The sequence below is a fragment of the Plecotus auritus genome, assembly GCF_963455305.1.
Source record: "Plecotus auritus genome assembly, chromosome: 5".
Classification (NCBI taxonomy): domain Eukaryota; kingdom Metazoa; phylum Chordata; class Mammalia; order Chiroptera; family Vespertilionidae; genus Plecotus; species Plecotus auritus.
Window position 1 is genome coordinate 125661278 of NC_137776.1, and position 14078 is coordinate 125675355.

Here is a 14078-nt window from a genome sequence, read left to right on the forward strand (position 1 = left end):
AAGTGGGCTTTGAGGGAGGGCACATGATATCTCTTTCTCAATAAGAGCTCCAGGGAATGGTCACTTTTGTGGTTTTTTTGTGTTTTATTTTTTTTTTATTTTTATTTTTTTTTGGTGTGTGTGTGTTTTTAAAAAAATATATTTTTATTTCAGAGAGGAAAGGAGAGGGAGAGAAATAGAAACTTTTATGATAAGAGAGACTCATTGATCGGCTGCCTCCTGCATGCCCTCCTACTGGGGATCGAGCCTGCAACCAGGCCATGTGCCCTTGACCGGAATCAAACCTGGGACCTTTAAGTCCACAGGCTGATGTTCTATCCACTAAGCCAAACAAGCAAGGGCAGGAAATGGTCACTTTTGGAAGCCAAAGGAAGCAATCAGTAGGAGCTGAACTTCCTCCTTTCTTTCCCTAAGCACAAGCCCTGAGAAACCCTAACCCATGCCCCCAACTCAGGACACAGAGAAGACATCACTATTATTACAGAAACATTTATTAGGCTAGTCAATATTCCCCATGAGGAAGGAATTATTTGGGGGCGGGAAATGTTTCCCCCTAGAAATTCTGGAGAAGCATTGTATGTCTAAATCGTGGAGGCTGATTTCTGAAGGCGGTGCCTCCAGCAGTGGTGAGAACAGCAGGAGGCCCCTTGGCAGCTTGAGGCCTGCAGATGGGGCTTAGATGGGGCACAGTCCCCCTGAGGGGCACAAATTGGGGGTGCTTCTGACATATTTGCTGGTCCTTTAATGTCACAACTTTTGGGGGGTGTTTGTCCTCGTTTCTGGTATGTCTACTACAGGTAGAGCCCTGGCCAGCCAAGATAGCTGCCTGGCGGCCGGACATGGCATTTGTCACGTCAAAGGAGGGAGTTCTGCGGTGGAAAGGACGCCCCTGGACTGGCTCTGCCTGGGTCTGCACTGCTCCCTTCTGCACAGGTTTCCCAGACTGTGCTGCAGAGGGAAGGGGCTCTTGAGGGCAGGTGGTAACTCCTGCATGCCGATGCCCCAGTTTCTCTTTTGAGAACTTCCCAGTGTCTGACATGACATGCGCTGTCCCAGTAAAGGCAGCTGTGCTTTTAACTGGGCCTCTGCTCTGCGCAGATGATAGGGGGATGCCCTTTTCCTGGGGGGATTCTGGCATTTTCCATTTTATTCCAGGCTGAAGCCGTTGAAAAAAGCTCTTCATTTTACTTAGGAAATGGCTACCTTCCTTGCCCACAAGTGAGGAGGCAGGGAGAGGTGGTGGAGCCTGTCCCTTCTGAGATAGGGTCTGGGGAGACTTGCTCCCAAACATCTCTAAAGCTGTGTCCTGAGAAGGAAATCTCTTCCCTCCAGGTTGGGAAATTCTCACTCGTGCGTCTCCTCCACCAAGCTCTACTGATTTGGAGCCTGTAGGCTTTGGGGGAGGGCACACAATATCTTTCTTTACAGCTAGTGGGACATTCTGATCCTGGCAGGACCTTAATGCATGCCTTGGAGACCAAGGTTCCTGCTGCTTCTCCATCCTGACTGCGCTGTCCTCTGAATGGACTTGCAGCACCTGGGGCACTCCTGCATCCGCACTGGACACACACTTAGCAGGAGTTGGGGAGGCTTTGTAAGTCAAGCTGTCTGAGTCATGGGACATGTCCGTGGGGTGGCCTTGGGCCTGACTATACTTCTTCTCTAACTTCAACTTTAACTCAGCCATTACTTGTGTTTTAAGTTCTGATAAGTCAGAAGCTTGAACTGATAATTTAGATGGTGGGTTTTCAGTGGTCACAGTAGTGTCTCTGTTTGTCTTTTGGGAGACTCCTGGCTTGCTGGTTGTCAAGAAGCCTCTAGTTTCGGGTTGAAGAACATTGAGCCCCTCAGCCCTGACTATCTCCCTGGACACGCTAGATATGAAAGCAGCTTCTGATTTCTCCCTATTTGCGCCCTGTCGTATTTCTGCTCTGTCATTACAATTCACACTGTTATTCTTTGACTCCTGTCCGGTCCCTGCTCTCCTTGCAGGCATCTTTGGGGGTTGAATGTTGGCTATCAGAGAATGTATCTGACGTTTTTTGTCACTGATGGTGTTTGTGACAGGTAGTTTGGTTTTCAAAATTTTCTGGATTTCCTCTGAGAGTATGCGTTGGATATCAGCAGGTGAATGTCCTTTCTTGCTCATCAGTGAGGTGGCAGGGAGAGGAAAATTCAGGTCGTCAGCTGAACTTTCTGTTTCCACTTTGTCCTGGTGAAGGGATTCAGAGCTTCCTCTCAGGAGCATGAAGGCCCCAGATTTGGTGTTTACCTCAGAAATCAGTTTGGTCGAGGAAGAAGAGTTGGGATTGATCGAAGAATGGGATGAAGTATCTTTCGATTTGAAGCACTCTTTGGATTCAAGGACTTTGGTGGGAAGGCCTGACAACATCCTCATCTGAAACTTGGAAATGTGGAGTTTCTGCATCTGCGGTGCACCACACTCAAGCAAGGGAAGCTCCTGGGATGTGTCCAGTTGGTAGTCCCCACCCACCGATGATGGCAAACTTCTTTGCTCTAATTCGGTGTGGGATTTTACAGGATTCTGCTTGATAGAGTGCTGTGAACTGTGCACAGTCCCAGGAAGCTGACCCTCACTGATTTTCTCAAACGTTTTTCTCAAATGTACTTTCCAGACATTTTCTAGTTGTCTCTGAGTTACACTATGCTCAGGAAACATTATGTTTTCTCTTGACAGGCTCATCACCTCAGAGCCACTTTCCACATTCCTATCTGAAGATGTCTTTGAATCACTCAACAGATGAACTTTTGGATCATTCTCTTGGCTGTGTCCCTCATCCTTCCCTTTGTCCTCTAGTTGAAACCTTTCTGAGCTCCTCTCATAGAAGCTTCCTGGTTGGCTCAATCCAACATTTGGATTTTCACTACTCTGGTCCTTATCCACAGAGACCCAGGAGAGGCCAGAACTGCTCTTTGACTCAGGTATGCCTGAGCAATTGTTCAGAGGCCTCATCAGTGGCAGAGACCCATGGATCCCGCAGGGCTGGCCCTTGTGGTGTTGGATGAGCCTCTCTCTAAAGTGACCCTCAAATTTCTCTCGAAATTCACTGCTGAGAGGAAACTCTACAGGATCGATGGAGATTGCAACATGGGCCTTAGAACTTTGAACCACAGAGGTTAAACCCCACAAACTTTCCTGTTCCTTCTGCAACACATTGCATTCCAGGTGTTCAGTTTCAGATGAGGTGAGACATTCTGATTCATTCTTGGGTCTGTGGAAATACACTTCACAGACCTTATTCTGGGTAATGGGACTGGATGGTAGGATTGGGAGTGGGGATTTAAGGTGGGCCTGGGGTTGGATCTGAGTGAGATGTAAGTGCTGGGATTGAGGCAGGGTTTGAGGCAAGGGTTGAGGTTGGACCTCAGGCAAGGGTTGAGGTTGGACCTCAGGCAAGGATGGAGGTAGGAAATAAGGAAGGCCTGGGGATTCTTGGCCTGTGAAGGCATTTGAGATGCTATTGAAGAAGATTGAATAGTCACCGGAGACATGGACAGCAGAGGACAAGGACTCGCTGTGCAGAGATGGAAGACCCCAGAAAAGCTGGGTAAGTTTTTGCTTTAAATGGTCCTCCCAGGTGTTAGGATATAAGTACTGCTGAGCCGAGTCATGCTCATCAGGGCTGAGAAATAAGAGGTGTCTAGGATCTATAAATTTGGCTGCAGGGTCTGCCCCAAAAGAGGTTTTTGTAGAATGGAGGGCCAGAAACCCTTGATGGAAATCATATTGTGTCAAGGTTGAAGAGAACAAGTCTTTGGGTTGGGGTGAGGAATGGTGCACTGGAGGCAGAGTTTGACCCAGTGGTGAAGGTGACAGAAAATCACCCAAGGGGGTCATTGAGTTATAGGAGAGAACAGAGGGAGGTTGTGGGGAAGGCTCAGGCAGAGGAGTTGTTATTAGGTCTCCTGCAGGGACTGTTGAGAAGGCAGATGACTGAATGAATGATGGCTCAGTCACCGGAGCTGTCACAGGAGCTGTGGAAGCCACAGGGGCCACAGAGGGAGTAGACTTTTCCAGGGCCTCTGAGAACAGCATCTGATTAATTTCAGCAGCTGCATTATTACACATCTCACAGGAGGGGTCTGGACATAAAAGTTGGCGAAAGCGGGTGATATCATAATTCTGTCCCAGGGGGCTGCAGGAGACAGGAGGTAAAAAGATGTAGCCAGTACCAGAACAAGGAAAAGAGGACCTACTGGCCTGGTGAGGGTGGGGCACCTGAAGCCTGCTGCTCCTTCACATTGCTCCACATCCATGATGTCACAATGCACTCATCCCAAGGCATTCACTCTCATTCCCATTCCTATGGCAACCCCTCCCATGACTAGGGAAGGCTCCACTGAATCCATGGGCATGCATAGAACATGTTAAAGAGAGCTCAGGAAAAAGGGGGAAAGACTAATCACCTTTTCAGGAAAGAAATCAGCTCCCTTTCCTCCTCCTTGCTGTGATAATATCTTGAACCTGGGAACCAGGAGAGTGAGTTACATGTAATGAAGGTAGACACATAGGCATTACACATGAGGCCCTTTATGGGACACCATTGGGATATTAGACTCTGAAAGACCCAAGAATTAGTAGATGAGGTCAAATGGTCAATGATAATATTAATAAGGTCCCCATATGTATGTTGCTTCATTTATAAAATAATCGCATTTGATACTCAAAACCACTCTGTGAAGCAGAGGGGTCAATGGTTACAACAAAGAGGAATCTGATCATCCTGAAGCCAAAGCACTTTCTCAAAGTCAGGAGACAGAACTTCTGACTCTCAACATCTATTGTGCAATACTCATGGCCCAGGTCCACCACTGCTTCTTACCCAGGGACAGCAGAGCAGGGAATCTGAGCAGTATCTGTCTTTCCATGAGCCTCTCCTCTGAGGGCTCTGTTTCCTGACAGGGGCTATATCTACCAACTGACAGAGATCATGGACCTGGAACCTCATGGAAAGGAGAGAGAAAGGATTACCCTTGGGGAGCTCAGGTGGAAAAGGCAGAAACTTACCTTCCCATGTCCCACCTTTCCTTCTCCTCCTGGCTCTGCTCTGATGCTGAGAACAAAAAGGAAAGAATGGGTGATTGGGACTCATTTCTCTCCTCCTCTCCCTAGGAAACTTAGGCATATACTATCTAAGAATAATGTCTCTCTGAGCCAACCAAATACATTTTAACAGAACATTGTGTTTCTTTTACCATTTTTTAAAGCTTTAAAATGTTTTTAATTTTTCCTTTTTGAAAAACTCAAAGAAGGACTTTGTTTATGGGGTCCACACTTGGTTTTCTCAGAGGTCCTCTGCTCAAGGTCGGCATATAATCCAAGACCTACAGTCCATCTCTGTCCCCTCAGATAGGACCCAGTTACTTGATGGTGGTCAGGCTGCAGCCTCTGCTCTCTCCAAGGCTCTCAGAGGCTCAGCACTGCTCTGCTTATCAGCCCAACACAAAGGCTTGGTTAAGTGATGCCTGTCAGGGCAGCATGACTCAGATGAAGTGCTGGTTAACTCTGATGTCCTACAGAGACTCCCAAGTCTCTAAATAACTCAATCTAGAACTAGGGAATCACTGTGTTTGGAGCCAGAAACCTGTCACCACACCCAGATGGTCTGTGAGCTTCATATGGAAGCCTGAGTCCTCCCTGAACCCCTAGCCCTGCCTGGTCTCTTCCCCTAGAAGAGTGATGTTCTGTTCTCTCCTTAGACGTCCCAACTTCGGTGTCTCTCTGACTCAACCAAACTCATTTAGAAATGTGGGAATTGAAATGGCAACAACAATAAAGAACTCTGTTTGGGCTCCACTGAACTCTCACTCAGGGTTCCTTACCTTTTGTATCTGTTCATTTTCCCGGAAGTTTGGAATTCCCAAGAAGAAAATGAAGAAGAGGAGGAACAACCACAACACCAAGATGGAAATTTGGTTGAGGTTATTATATAGAAATTCTGAGCCGAAGCTCAGATAAAACTCTAATAGGCTATTCAGAAATAGACTGGGTCCCATTTTCCAAATCGCAAAGCTGCTTGAAGCAACTGAACTCTGACAGCTCAGACTCTTGACTTTATAGCTAAGCCTGCATCACAGAGCGTTGTGGAGTCACAAAGGGTTTCTGAGAGTGGGGGCAGGTACACCTTCAAGAGGGTGAGTCCACAGCCCCTCCCCACAACCAGTCCAGCACATTCCCTCCAACCTCTTTTGGGCCTCTAGGTCCTTCTGCCCTACTCTCCTATCCTGTTTTCCAATCTGCCTTTTAACATTTCATATATTTACCTTAATGAATGCTCTGCTTGTTTCACCTGTAACCCAGATATTAGCTGGATCCCCTTTAATGTTTGGAGACCTTGACTTTGGTCTCACCAGGTCCACTACCTTGCAAGTCTGAAATACTCCCTGGAAATTTTGCTTGTGCCCAGACATTTACACTGAGGATCGTATATGTCCTCAAATCCAACTTACACAAACCCAGGTACAGAGCTTAAAGTTCTTTTAGACTTACTTGTAGAAGGTAAATAGCAAATTTTAGTTTTTTCAGTAAGTTATAAATGAATAATAAAGTTAAAAATATTATCCCTCCTAGGAATACATCTCACATATTTTGCATATATCCAACCACTACGTTCTGTTATAAAGCTCTCCACAGGACATTTCAGGCTGCCACGGAGGTGACCGAGTTGCTGTGTGGCAGAGTGACAACCCCATGCAACCCCACAACTTCTCAGTTGAGGTACATCCCCACACAAGTCTGGTCCCAGATATCAGACTGCACTTGGTTATATTGTCTACAAGGAGGAGTGTTTTCCAGAATCTCTACTAGAATAACGTGCTGCTATTTGAGGAGGCTCATTAGCTGTAAGTCATTAGTTTAGGATTCACAAGTTTTCAGTTTCCTAGGGACAATCCTCAGTGCTCTCTCACTCCCATCCCTTTTACTATTCCTGGGCTGAGCCACATGCGTGCAGCTGTTTTCAGGGTCCCCAAAAGGCAACTGGTTCAAATGAAAAGCATGTAGCCTCTCAGGGCAGTGAGCACCCCCACTTACTTACTGGTAGACAGAGCAACCTTGTACTCATGGTGAGTCTCACTGAACTCTCACCATCATGGATCCACATAAATTCTGTGCTATGGGGCTTCCCAAGTGCTGTTTGTGAAGGGAAGGGCAGGTACTCACATTGTGAACATGCCCTCTGCTGATGCCCTCTGCTCATTGTCTCCTCGGACTTCACTTACAAAGCCAAGTTTTAAGGTAAAATTGTTAGGAATCTCAAAATGGTGACAATGGAGCATTAAACCCAGCACTGAGTGCTCCTAAGAGTGTCCCCTGAGTGACAGCACAAGGTGTCATCCTGTGACCTGCTCTGCAGCTTCCTTACTCGCCTCGGTTCACACCCTGGTCTTATCACATTTGACTGTGTGAACTTGAGGTTCCTCTTGGAACCTCAGCTTTCTCATTGGTAAGATAGGAGTGCACATAATGCTTATTTTCAGCATTGGTGTAAAGCATTTGTTGAGTGTCTATCATAGTACTGACCAATAGAAATATAATGTGAGTCAAGAAAGCCAGTGTCATATGTACTTTTACATTTTTCACTAGTCTTTTCCCTTGTCTTTGCTCAAAAGTAACCAACATGCAAAATCCTTCCCTAAACATCTGTCTCTCATCAGGAACATTCTAAGGTGGCCCCCATGATCTCCACCCCTGGGTGTACTGTCCTGAGCAGGTGAAACCCGTGATTCAATGGGATCCAATACCCATGATTATGTTACTAATACTTGACTCTGAATGGAGATTACCCTGGGTGGGCCTAACCTAATCAGAATAGCCCTTAGAAGAGAAAGAAGCAGTTTTAGACATTTTCCTTCTGCCTCCACAAGTTCTACAGCTGCAGGAACTGAATTATGCCAACAAACATGCGTTTGGAAGAGAACCCCAAGCCTTGGGTTCGACCCAGCCCTGGCTGATCCTTTGACTACAACCTTGTCTTAAGCAGAGATTTAAGCAGAGAACCATAGGCCTTGATTCCTGACCTTGAATAACGGGATATGATACACGTGTGTTGCCTTAAGCCACTAAGTTTGTGGTGATGTGCTATGCAGCAATAGACAACTGATATGTCTAAAATACACTCTCTACCAGCATTCTCTGTTCCTCTTTCCTGTATTATTTTCCCTCAGAGCATTTTGCTACCTGAAGTTATATTATGCAGTTATTTCCTTGTTTAGTCTGACTGTCCCACTGGATTATAATCTCCACAAGGGAAGGGACTCGGGCTTGTTTACTACCGAATTCCCAGCTCCTTACAGCAGTGCTTGGCACACAACAGGCACTCAGGCCATATTTGTTGAATTAACTCATAAACAAACATGTGTGTGTTCCGTGTTTATGTAATTTAAAAACAATTCTTATAGGTGTACTTCAGTTCAAGCAAACTTGGCATTTATGTATTAAAAAAGAGTTTAGTGTTGGTTTTCATTTTTTTAAAAAATATATATATAAAATATGAAACAATTTACCAAAAAATTCTAATTTGTCTCTGACTAATAAAATTACTTTAAAAATATATTTCAGTGATGGCAGTGCCAAGAACAATGTAATGGGTTACTTAAAGTTGTTATAATGGTGAATAGCTTTGTGAATTAAAAGTTATATCCAAATGAAAATGGACAAAATAAACGTGCTAATACCCAGTGTTCTCCCCTAGGTGTTCATTTGTGATGCTCAGTGATACACTGGGACACTCATTTTCGTTTATTTTTATGAGGAGCAATAGAACAGTTAAAACTACAAACAAGACAAAGAAGAAAGGTTTGCTGCTCTAAGAAGGTGTTTTCCATTGCGGTACAGCCAAGAGTGCTGTCTGTTAGGGAGGAGTCTCTTGGTATCATTGCTGTTGGCCTGGGGTGAGGACTCACAGGTGGGTGCCTTCTACTGGCCACACAGCTATGTCCCCTTCACCTCCTGCAGTGTCCCAGCAGCAGTGCCGTGACAGCACAGATTTGTCTGGAAATCCTGAGACATTTCTCACACCAGAGGTGAAGTTTACAGTTCGACTCCCAGTCCAGACACAGCCCAGGTTGCGGGCTTGATCCCTGGTAGGGGTGGTGTAGGAGGCAGCCAATCAATATTTATTTTCCTCTTAATGTTTTTCTCTCTCTCGCTCTCTCTCTCTTACCCTCTTTTTTCCTCTCCTTCAAAAATCAATTAAAGAATCTTTAAAGCATGGATTTTGAGATGTTGGCTTCATTCATGTCTTACTTCCTGGGCTACCTTGTTTAGCCTGCAACCATGAGGTGTTTGTCATACCTCCAATAGGGGGAGCATAGGGTCAGGTGGTGGGAGGCAGCCCTGGGGTGGAGAAGAGCATCTGTGGGAGCCCTGACTAGGAACACTCATTCCTGTTTCCATACATGAAATGAAATGATTTCTTTACCTGTTGTCTCCTGTATGCACACCCAAACCAGAGATTGAACCCACAACCTAGGTGTGCCCTGACTAGGAATCTAACCCACAAGCTTTTGGTGTATGGGAGGACACTCTAATCCAGGGGTGGGCAAACTTTTTGACTCGAGGGCCACAATGGGTTCTTAAACTGGACCGGAGGGCCGGAACAAAAGCATGGATGGAGTGTTTGTGTGAACTAATATAAATTCAAAGTAAAGGAGCGGAGGGGAGAGCAAGAGAACTGGATAGAACAGCCGGATCCAGCCAGCGGGCCGTAGTTTGCCCACGGCTGCAATCAAATGAGCCACCTGGCTAGAGCACAGCCTCTTCTTTTTAGCAATGTCACTTTGTCTAAAAAATCTAAGTGGCAGCCTTCTTAACTAGAAGACCGAGAATAATCACAGCCTCTGCCCACTAGGGTTGCTGTGAAGACTGAATGTGAAACTCACAGATGAAACCGAGCTGGCACCCACCTAAATGTTATTATTGCTTGTGTTTCCTGAGTCGCCATGTCTAATTCTTCTCAGGACTTCTATGGCCAGGGAAACGAAGGGCTAGATGGCGACAGTACAGAAATTGGGCTTGATAAGAGACTTGGAGTTCAGGTCTCAGTCTGATCAAGATGGTCCACAGAGTGAGGGGAACTTACATCTAACCTGGAGTGAAGGTAATCCTGAGGGCAGCTGATAATGGGCTGAGGGACCAATCCTGCCCTCAGCTACCCAGCAGTCACCCATGGCTTCCTTGCTTGGCAGCTGAGAATGCCACAGAGGTGGACAGAGGTCACACCTGAGTATTGCTGCTCCATCTGTGGGCTGTTACCTGGGATCGTGGGAACTGGCCTTCTAATTTTTGTAAATTGCACTTAGGGCAGCGTCAGCCAAGCGTGTGACCTCCACCCACTCTGCGTTTGGTGCCTTGTACAAGTTGAGGGCAGCAGATCCCCCACAGCTCCTGCGGCCCTCTGCTCAGGGGGCTTTAAAACACTATTGCTCTCAGCAAGCCCTGATCTTCAGTAATAATGAGACAGCTTTGAAACTGCCATTCTGAAACCCTAAACCCAGCCCAGACCTGTGTGTTAGGCCAAGCACATGGGAGAGGTTGGCCAAGGTTCTAAAACTCTGGACTGGGTTTGGAGGGCACTTCCTCAGCTTGGGTTCCTTTAGGGCCTGAGTCTGTTTCAGCAGATGGCAGTCTGGATGGTAAATGAAGAGACCGATTTTCTGAGCTTCAGCAGAAAACGTTGAGGTTGTGGTGAAAATGATTGAACCTCAGTCTCACCTCTGGAGACTGAGTCTGCCCCTTTCTTCCCAACCTCATTCCCAGAAGGCTCCTATATTTCTTTCACCCACTGCCCCACCCTTTCAAGAGACAGGAAGTCAGTGAACAGAGCTACCTTGAGCAGATTGGCTTTTCAATAATTTGGACATGGAAACCACAGAGGGGGGGGGGGGGATGGTTTTCGTTTTAATATGTTTTTTAATGTTAGGCTTATGACAACACAGGTCAGTACTCTAGAAGATGGTATTAGGATCTCCCTTCTTACTTGGAACCAACTATGATAAATCACGCCTGGGCTGCCGCTGCTGGCTGGATCCCGGGAAGACCCTGTCAACTGTTAGCTTCTGCATCCAAGCAGGCGGGTAAAGGGCTTGGTATGGTCTGATAAGCAAAATCCCTAGAAAAGAATGCCTGGGGCCCACTTTACACCACGTCCCGTGTGTGTGTGTGTGTGTGTGTGTGTGTGTGTGTGTGTGTGTGTAGTGACAGTCAGGAAATTGAAAAGAGGTTAGTGGAAGGCCATTTTCAGGTGTGTGGGCAGGGGCTATGGGGCATTAAAAAGAGGTGCTGAAGGAGCACCTAGGCTAATAACAGCTGAAAACCAGGAGGGCTGAAGGGAACAGGGGAGGAGCCAGGACTCAGCTGGGGAGCAGGCTGTGGCCCATACGGAGCTGTGGTCTTTGGTAGAGGAAGCAGCAGCCTGTGTCTCTGTGGCTTCACTCTCTCACATCCTGGTCCCCTCCTGGTGCCTCCTCAGGGCTGGGCCTGGTGGAAAGCCAGAGGGCAGGGAGCATGTGTGTGGACAGCCTGTAAAGTTCCCTTCCCCTGATGAAAGAGTCACCAATCAGTTCTGCGTCGTGGTCACCTGGAGAGGCGTGGTCATGAGTGTGGATTCCCAGGCTGCCCTGGGACGTTCCAATCAGGAGGCGGGAGGTGAGCCCAGAAAAGCTGTGCCTTTACAAAGCTCATGGGTGGTTCTTTTGTTCAGCCAGGGTGGAGAGTCCTTTCTCACCTCATAGCAACACTTGTGAATGAGAATTATCACCTGATCCCACTTTAAAAAATAAATAAATATGTTTTTATTTATTTCAGAGAGAGGAAGGAAGAGGGTGAGAGAGAGAATCATCAATGATGACAGAGAAGCATCGATCGGCTGCCTCCTGCATGCCTCCTACTGGGGATCGAGCCTACAACCCGGGCATGTGCCCTGACCAGGAATTGAACCATGACCTCCGGGTTCATGGGTCAATATTCAACCACTGAGCCATGCTGGCCGGGCTGGGTCTCACTTCTGGTTGTACATTGAACCTTGACATCATGTTCAAAGCTGGCAATGAAGTTCATTAATATACTTATTCCATAAACGTGCTGAACACCTACTGTGTGCCAGCACTTGGTTAGGTATGGGGAGTCCATTGGGTAATAAAGATCCCCCTTCTCTGAATAGGCTTCACGAAGTCTCTCCTGCATCCGAAGGAAATTCTGCATCCTTCTTTGGCAAGTTGGGAACATTTCTGGGAGATCACCTATTATTTCTAGAAGAGGGCCCTGAGCCTCTTGCTGAATCTCTCTGTGCTTCAATTTCCTATTTGAAATACAGGCATAATAATGGTGCTTTCTTCCAGGGTGATTATGAGGATGGAGAAAAATAATATATGTAAACTTTAGTCCAGAGATTTGAACATCATAAGCATTCAGTACCACTGTTACAGTAACTAATTTTATCATTATTATTTCATAGTAGGTCTTTGTCAACCATCTCCCTCATCCCTTGACTCCAACACAACAAATAAATGAGACAGTGCCAGCTCTAGGTCACCACTTTCACTACTTTCAATCATATTCTTCAAATGGGATCCTCGTTGCATCTAGGATGTGATGGGGTTGGATACCTGCATGGTGTCCTATTCATATGTTTAGTCGAGGCATTTTTACATAATTTTTAAGACAGGAAGTAGGTTTGTAGGGATTCAGGGAAGGTGGAAATGGCTGAGGATCATGCTTTTAAGAGTTGGAAAACAGGACTAATGGGGGAAATGAAAGGAACTGCAATGATGAACTTGGAGAAGAGAGAGCTGAGGGGGTAAGGGAACCATTATCTGAGACGAAAAGACATTAGAGAGAGAATGGCAGCTGATGCTTCTTTGGAAAAGAGAGAACAAACAGAAAGTGTAGAGTGTGGCAAGAGGGATTTCAGTATTTCAGTTCTGCCTTGAGGATCATTTCCCGAAAGAGGTGGATATTAGCTCCAGAACGGCTATAAAGCCCTTCACTGGTTTAAAAATACAAAGCATTTGCATGATGACTCTGGATCTCCTGCCGGGACCATATTTGAATAGGCAAGGGGTCAGCATCGGTGGGGTGGAAAGGCAGGTCTGGGTCCCACCCCCAGCTCAGACACTGAAAACCTGTGTGATGTCTGGTGGCCTCAGAGGCTTCCAGTCTCCTCTGTAAGAGAAGCTTTGGGACTGGGCCTGACACACCAGACCCTCTGTGTAGGCCCCAAGACCCACCTGACGTTCCCAGTCTCTGTGGACGCCCCATGTGGTGAACACCTTGCCGGCTGGCACACCTTCTGAAATGCTGAATTCCTCTTTGAAGATGAAGAGTCTTTGTTGACTGGTCAGTTGAAAATTCATCATCCCCGCATATGGAAATTGTGTGTGGCTCTCGACAGTTTTTTGGCTTGAAAATGATTTCACTCTGCAGGATTTCCCAGGGTTTTCTACCTTTGGAGACGTAAAGAAGTACAGCAAGATGCCACTGGTAAAGAGGACCCACTAGGTACCGTCACCAAGTGTCGTCCATGGGCCAGTGCTTCACTGGAGCTGCAGGGCTATCTCTCCTCCTCTCCCCCTGATGCCTCTTGGGGTCAGCACCCACAGGATGGATGGCAGGAGATAGTCGTTCTTCCAGCAAAGTGCTGGGGCAGAGTGCTGTGCGCATCTAGAGTAGAAGGCCCGTTATCTCAGAAGTTCTACACTGGGAGCCCTGCCCATCCCCCTCCTCCTGGCTTGCCTAGGGTTCTACATGCCTAAATCACCCAGGAGGAAACTGAACTTGGCCAAGCTGAAGGAGTAACATGCAGGGCAGTCCTGGGGCAGGGACGAAAAAGGGAGCAAATGCCTGGAAGGCTGAGAGAGAGGTGAAGATGAGGTGAGATGTCCAAATGGAAGAGGCTATCATCATGGATGTGGCTTCGTGGGCTCTCTAAGAGTTGAGAATTAAGAGTCCCAAATAAAGAAAAACTGGGGGAAGCAAAACTCATCTCTGTGTGTGAACAAATGCTCCTGAATGCTTATTCCCTATGTGGGTCTGGAGCAGTTGGAATGTCCTATTGAAC

General features: G+C 46.8%; 1 protein-coding gene across 1 annotated transcript in view; it reads right to left on the reverse strand.

Annotated features, from left to right (window-relative positions):
- LOC308248314 (spermatogenesis-associated protein 31D4-like) overlaps positions 1-5037 on the reverse strand; it is a gene marked incomplete at both ends in the record, with an annotated part of 43068 nt that extends 38031 nt beyond the window's left edge. Inside the window, 2 exons of the mRNA XM_080668293.1 lie at positions 2388-3644; positions 5030-5037. Of these exons, the coding sequence (XP_080524419.1) occupies positions 2388-3644; positions 5030-5037 (1265 nt within the window). The remainder of the gene's footprint in view (positions 1-2387; positions 3645-5029) is intronic.
- Positions 5038-14078: the final 9041 nt, after the last annotated feature.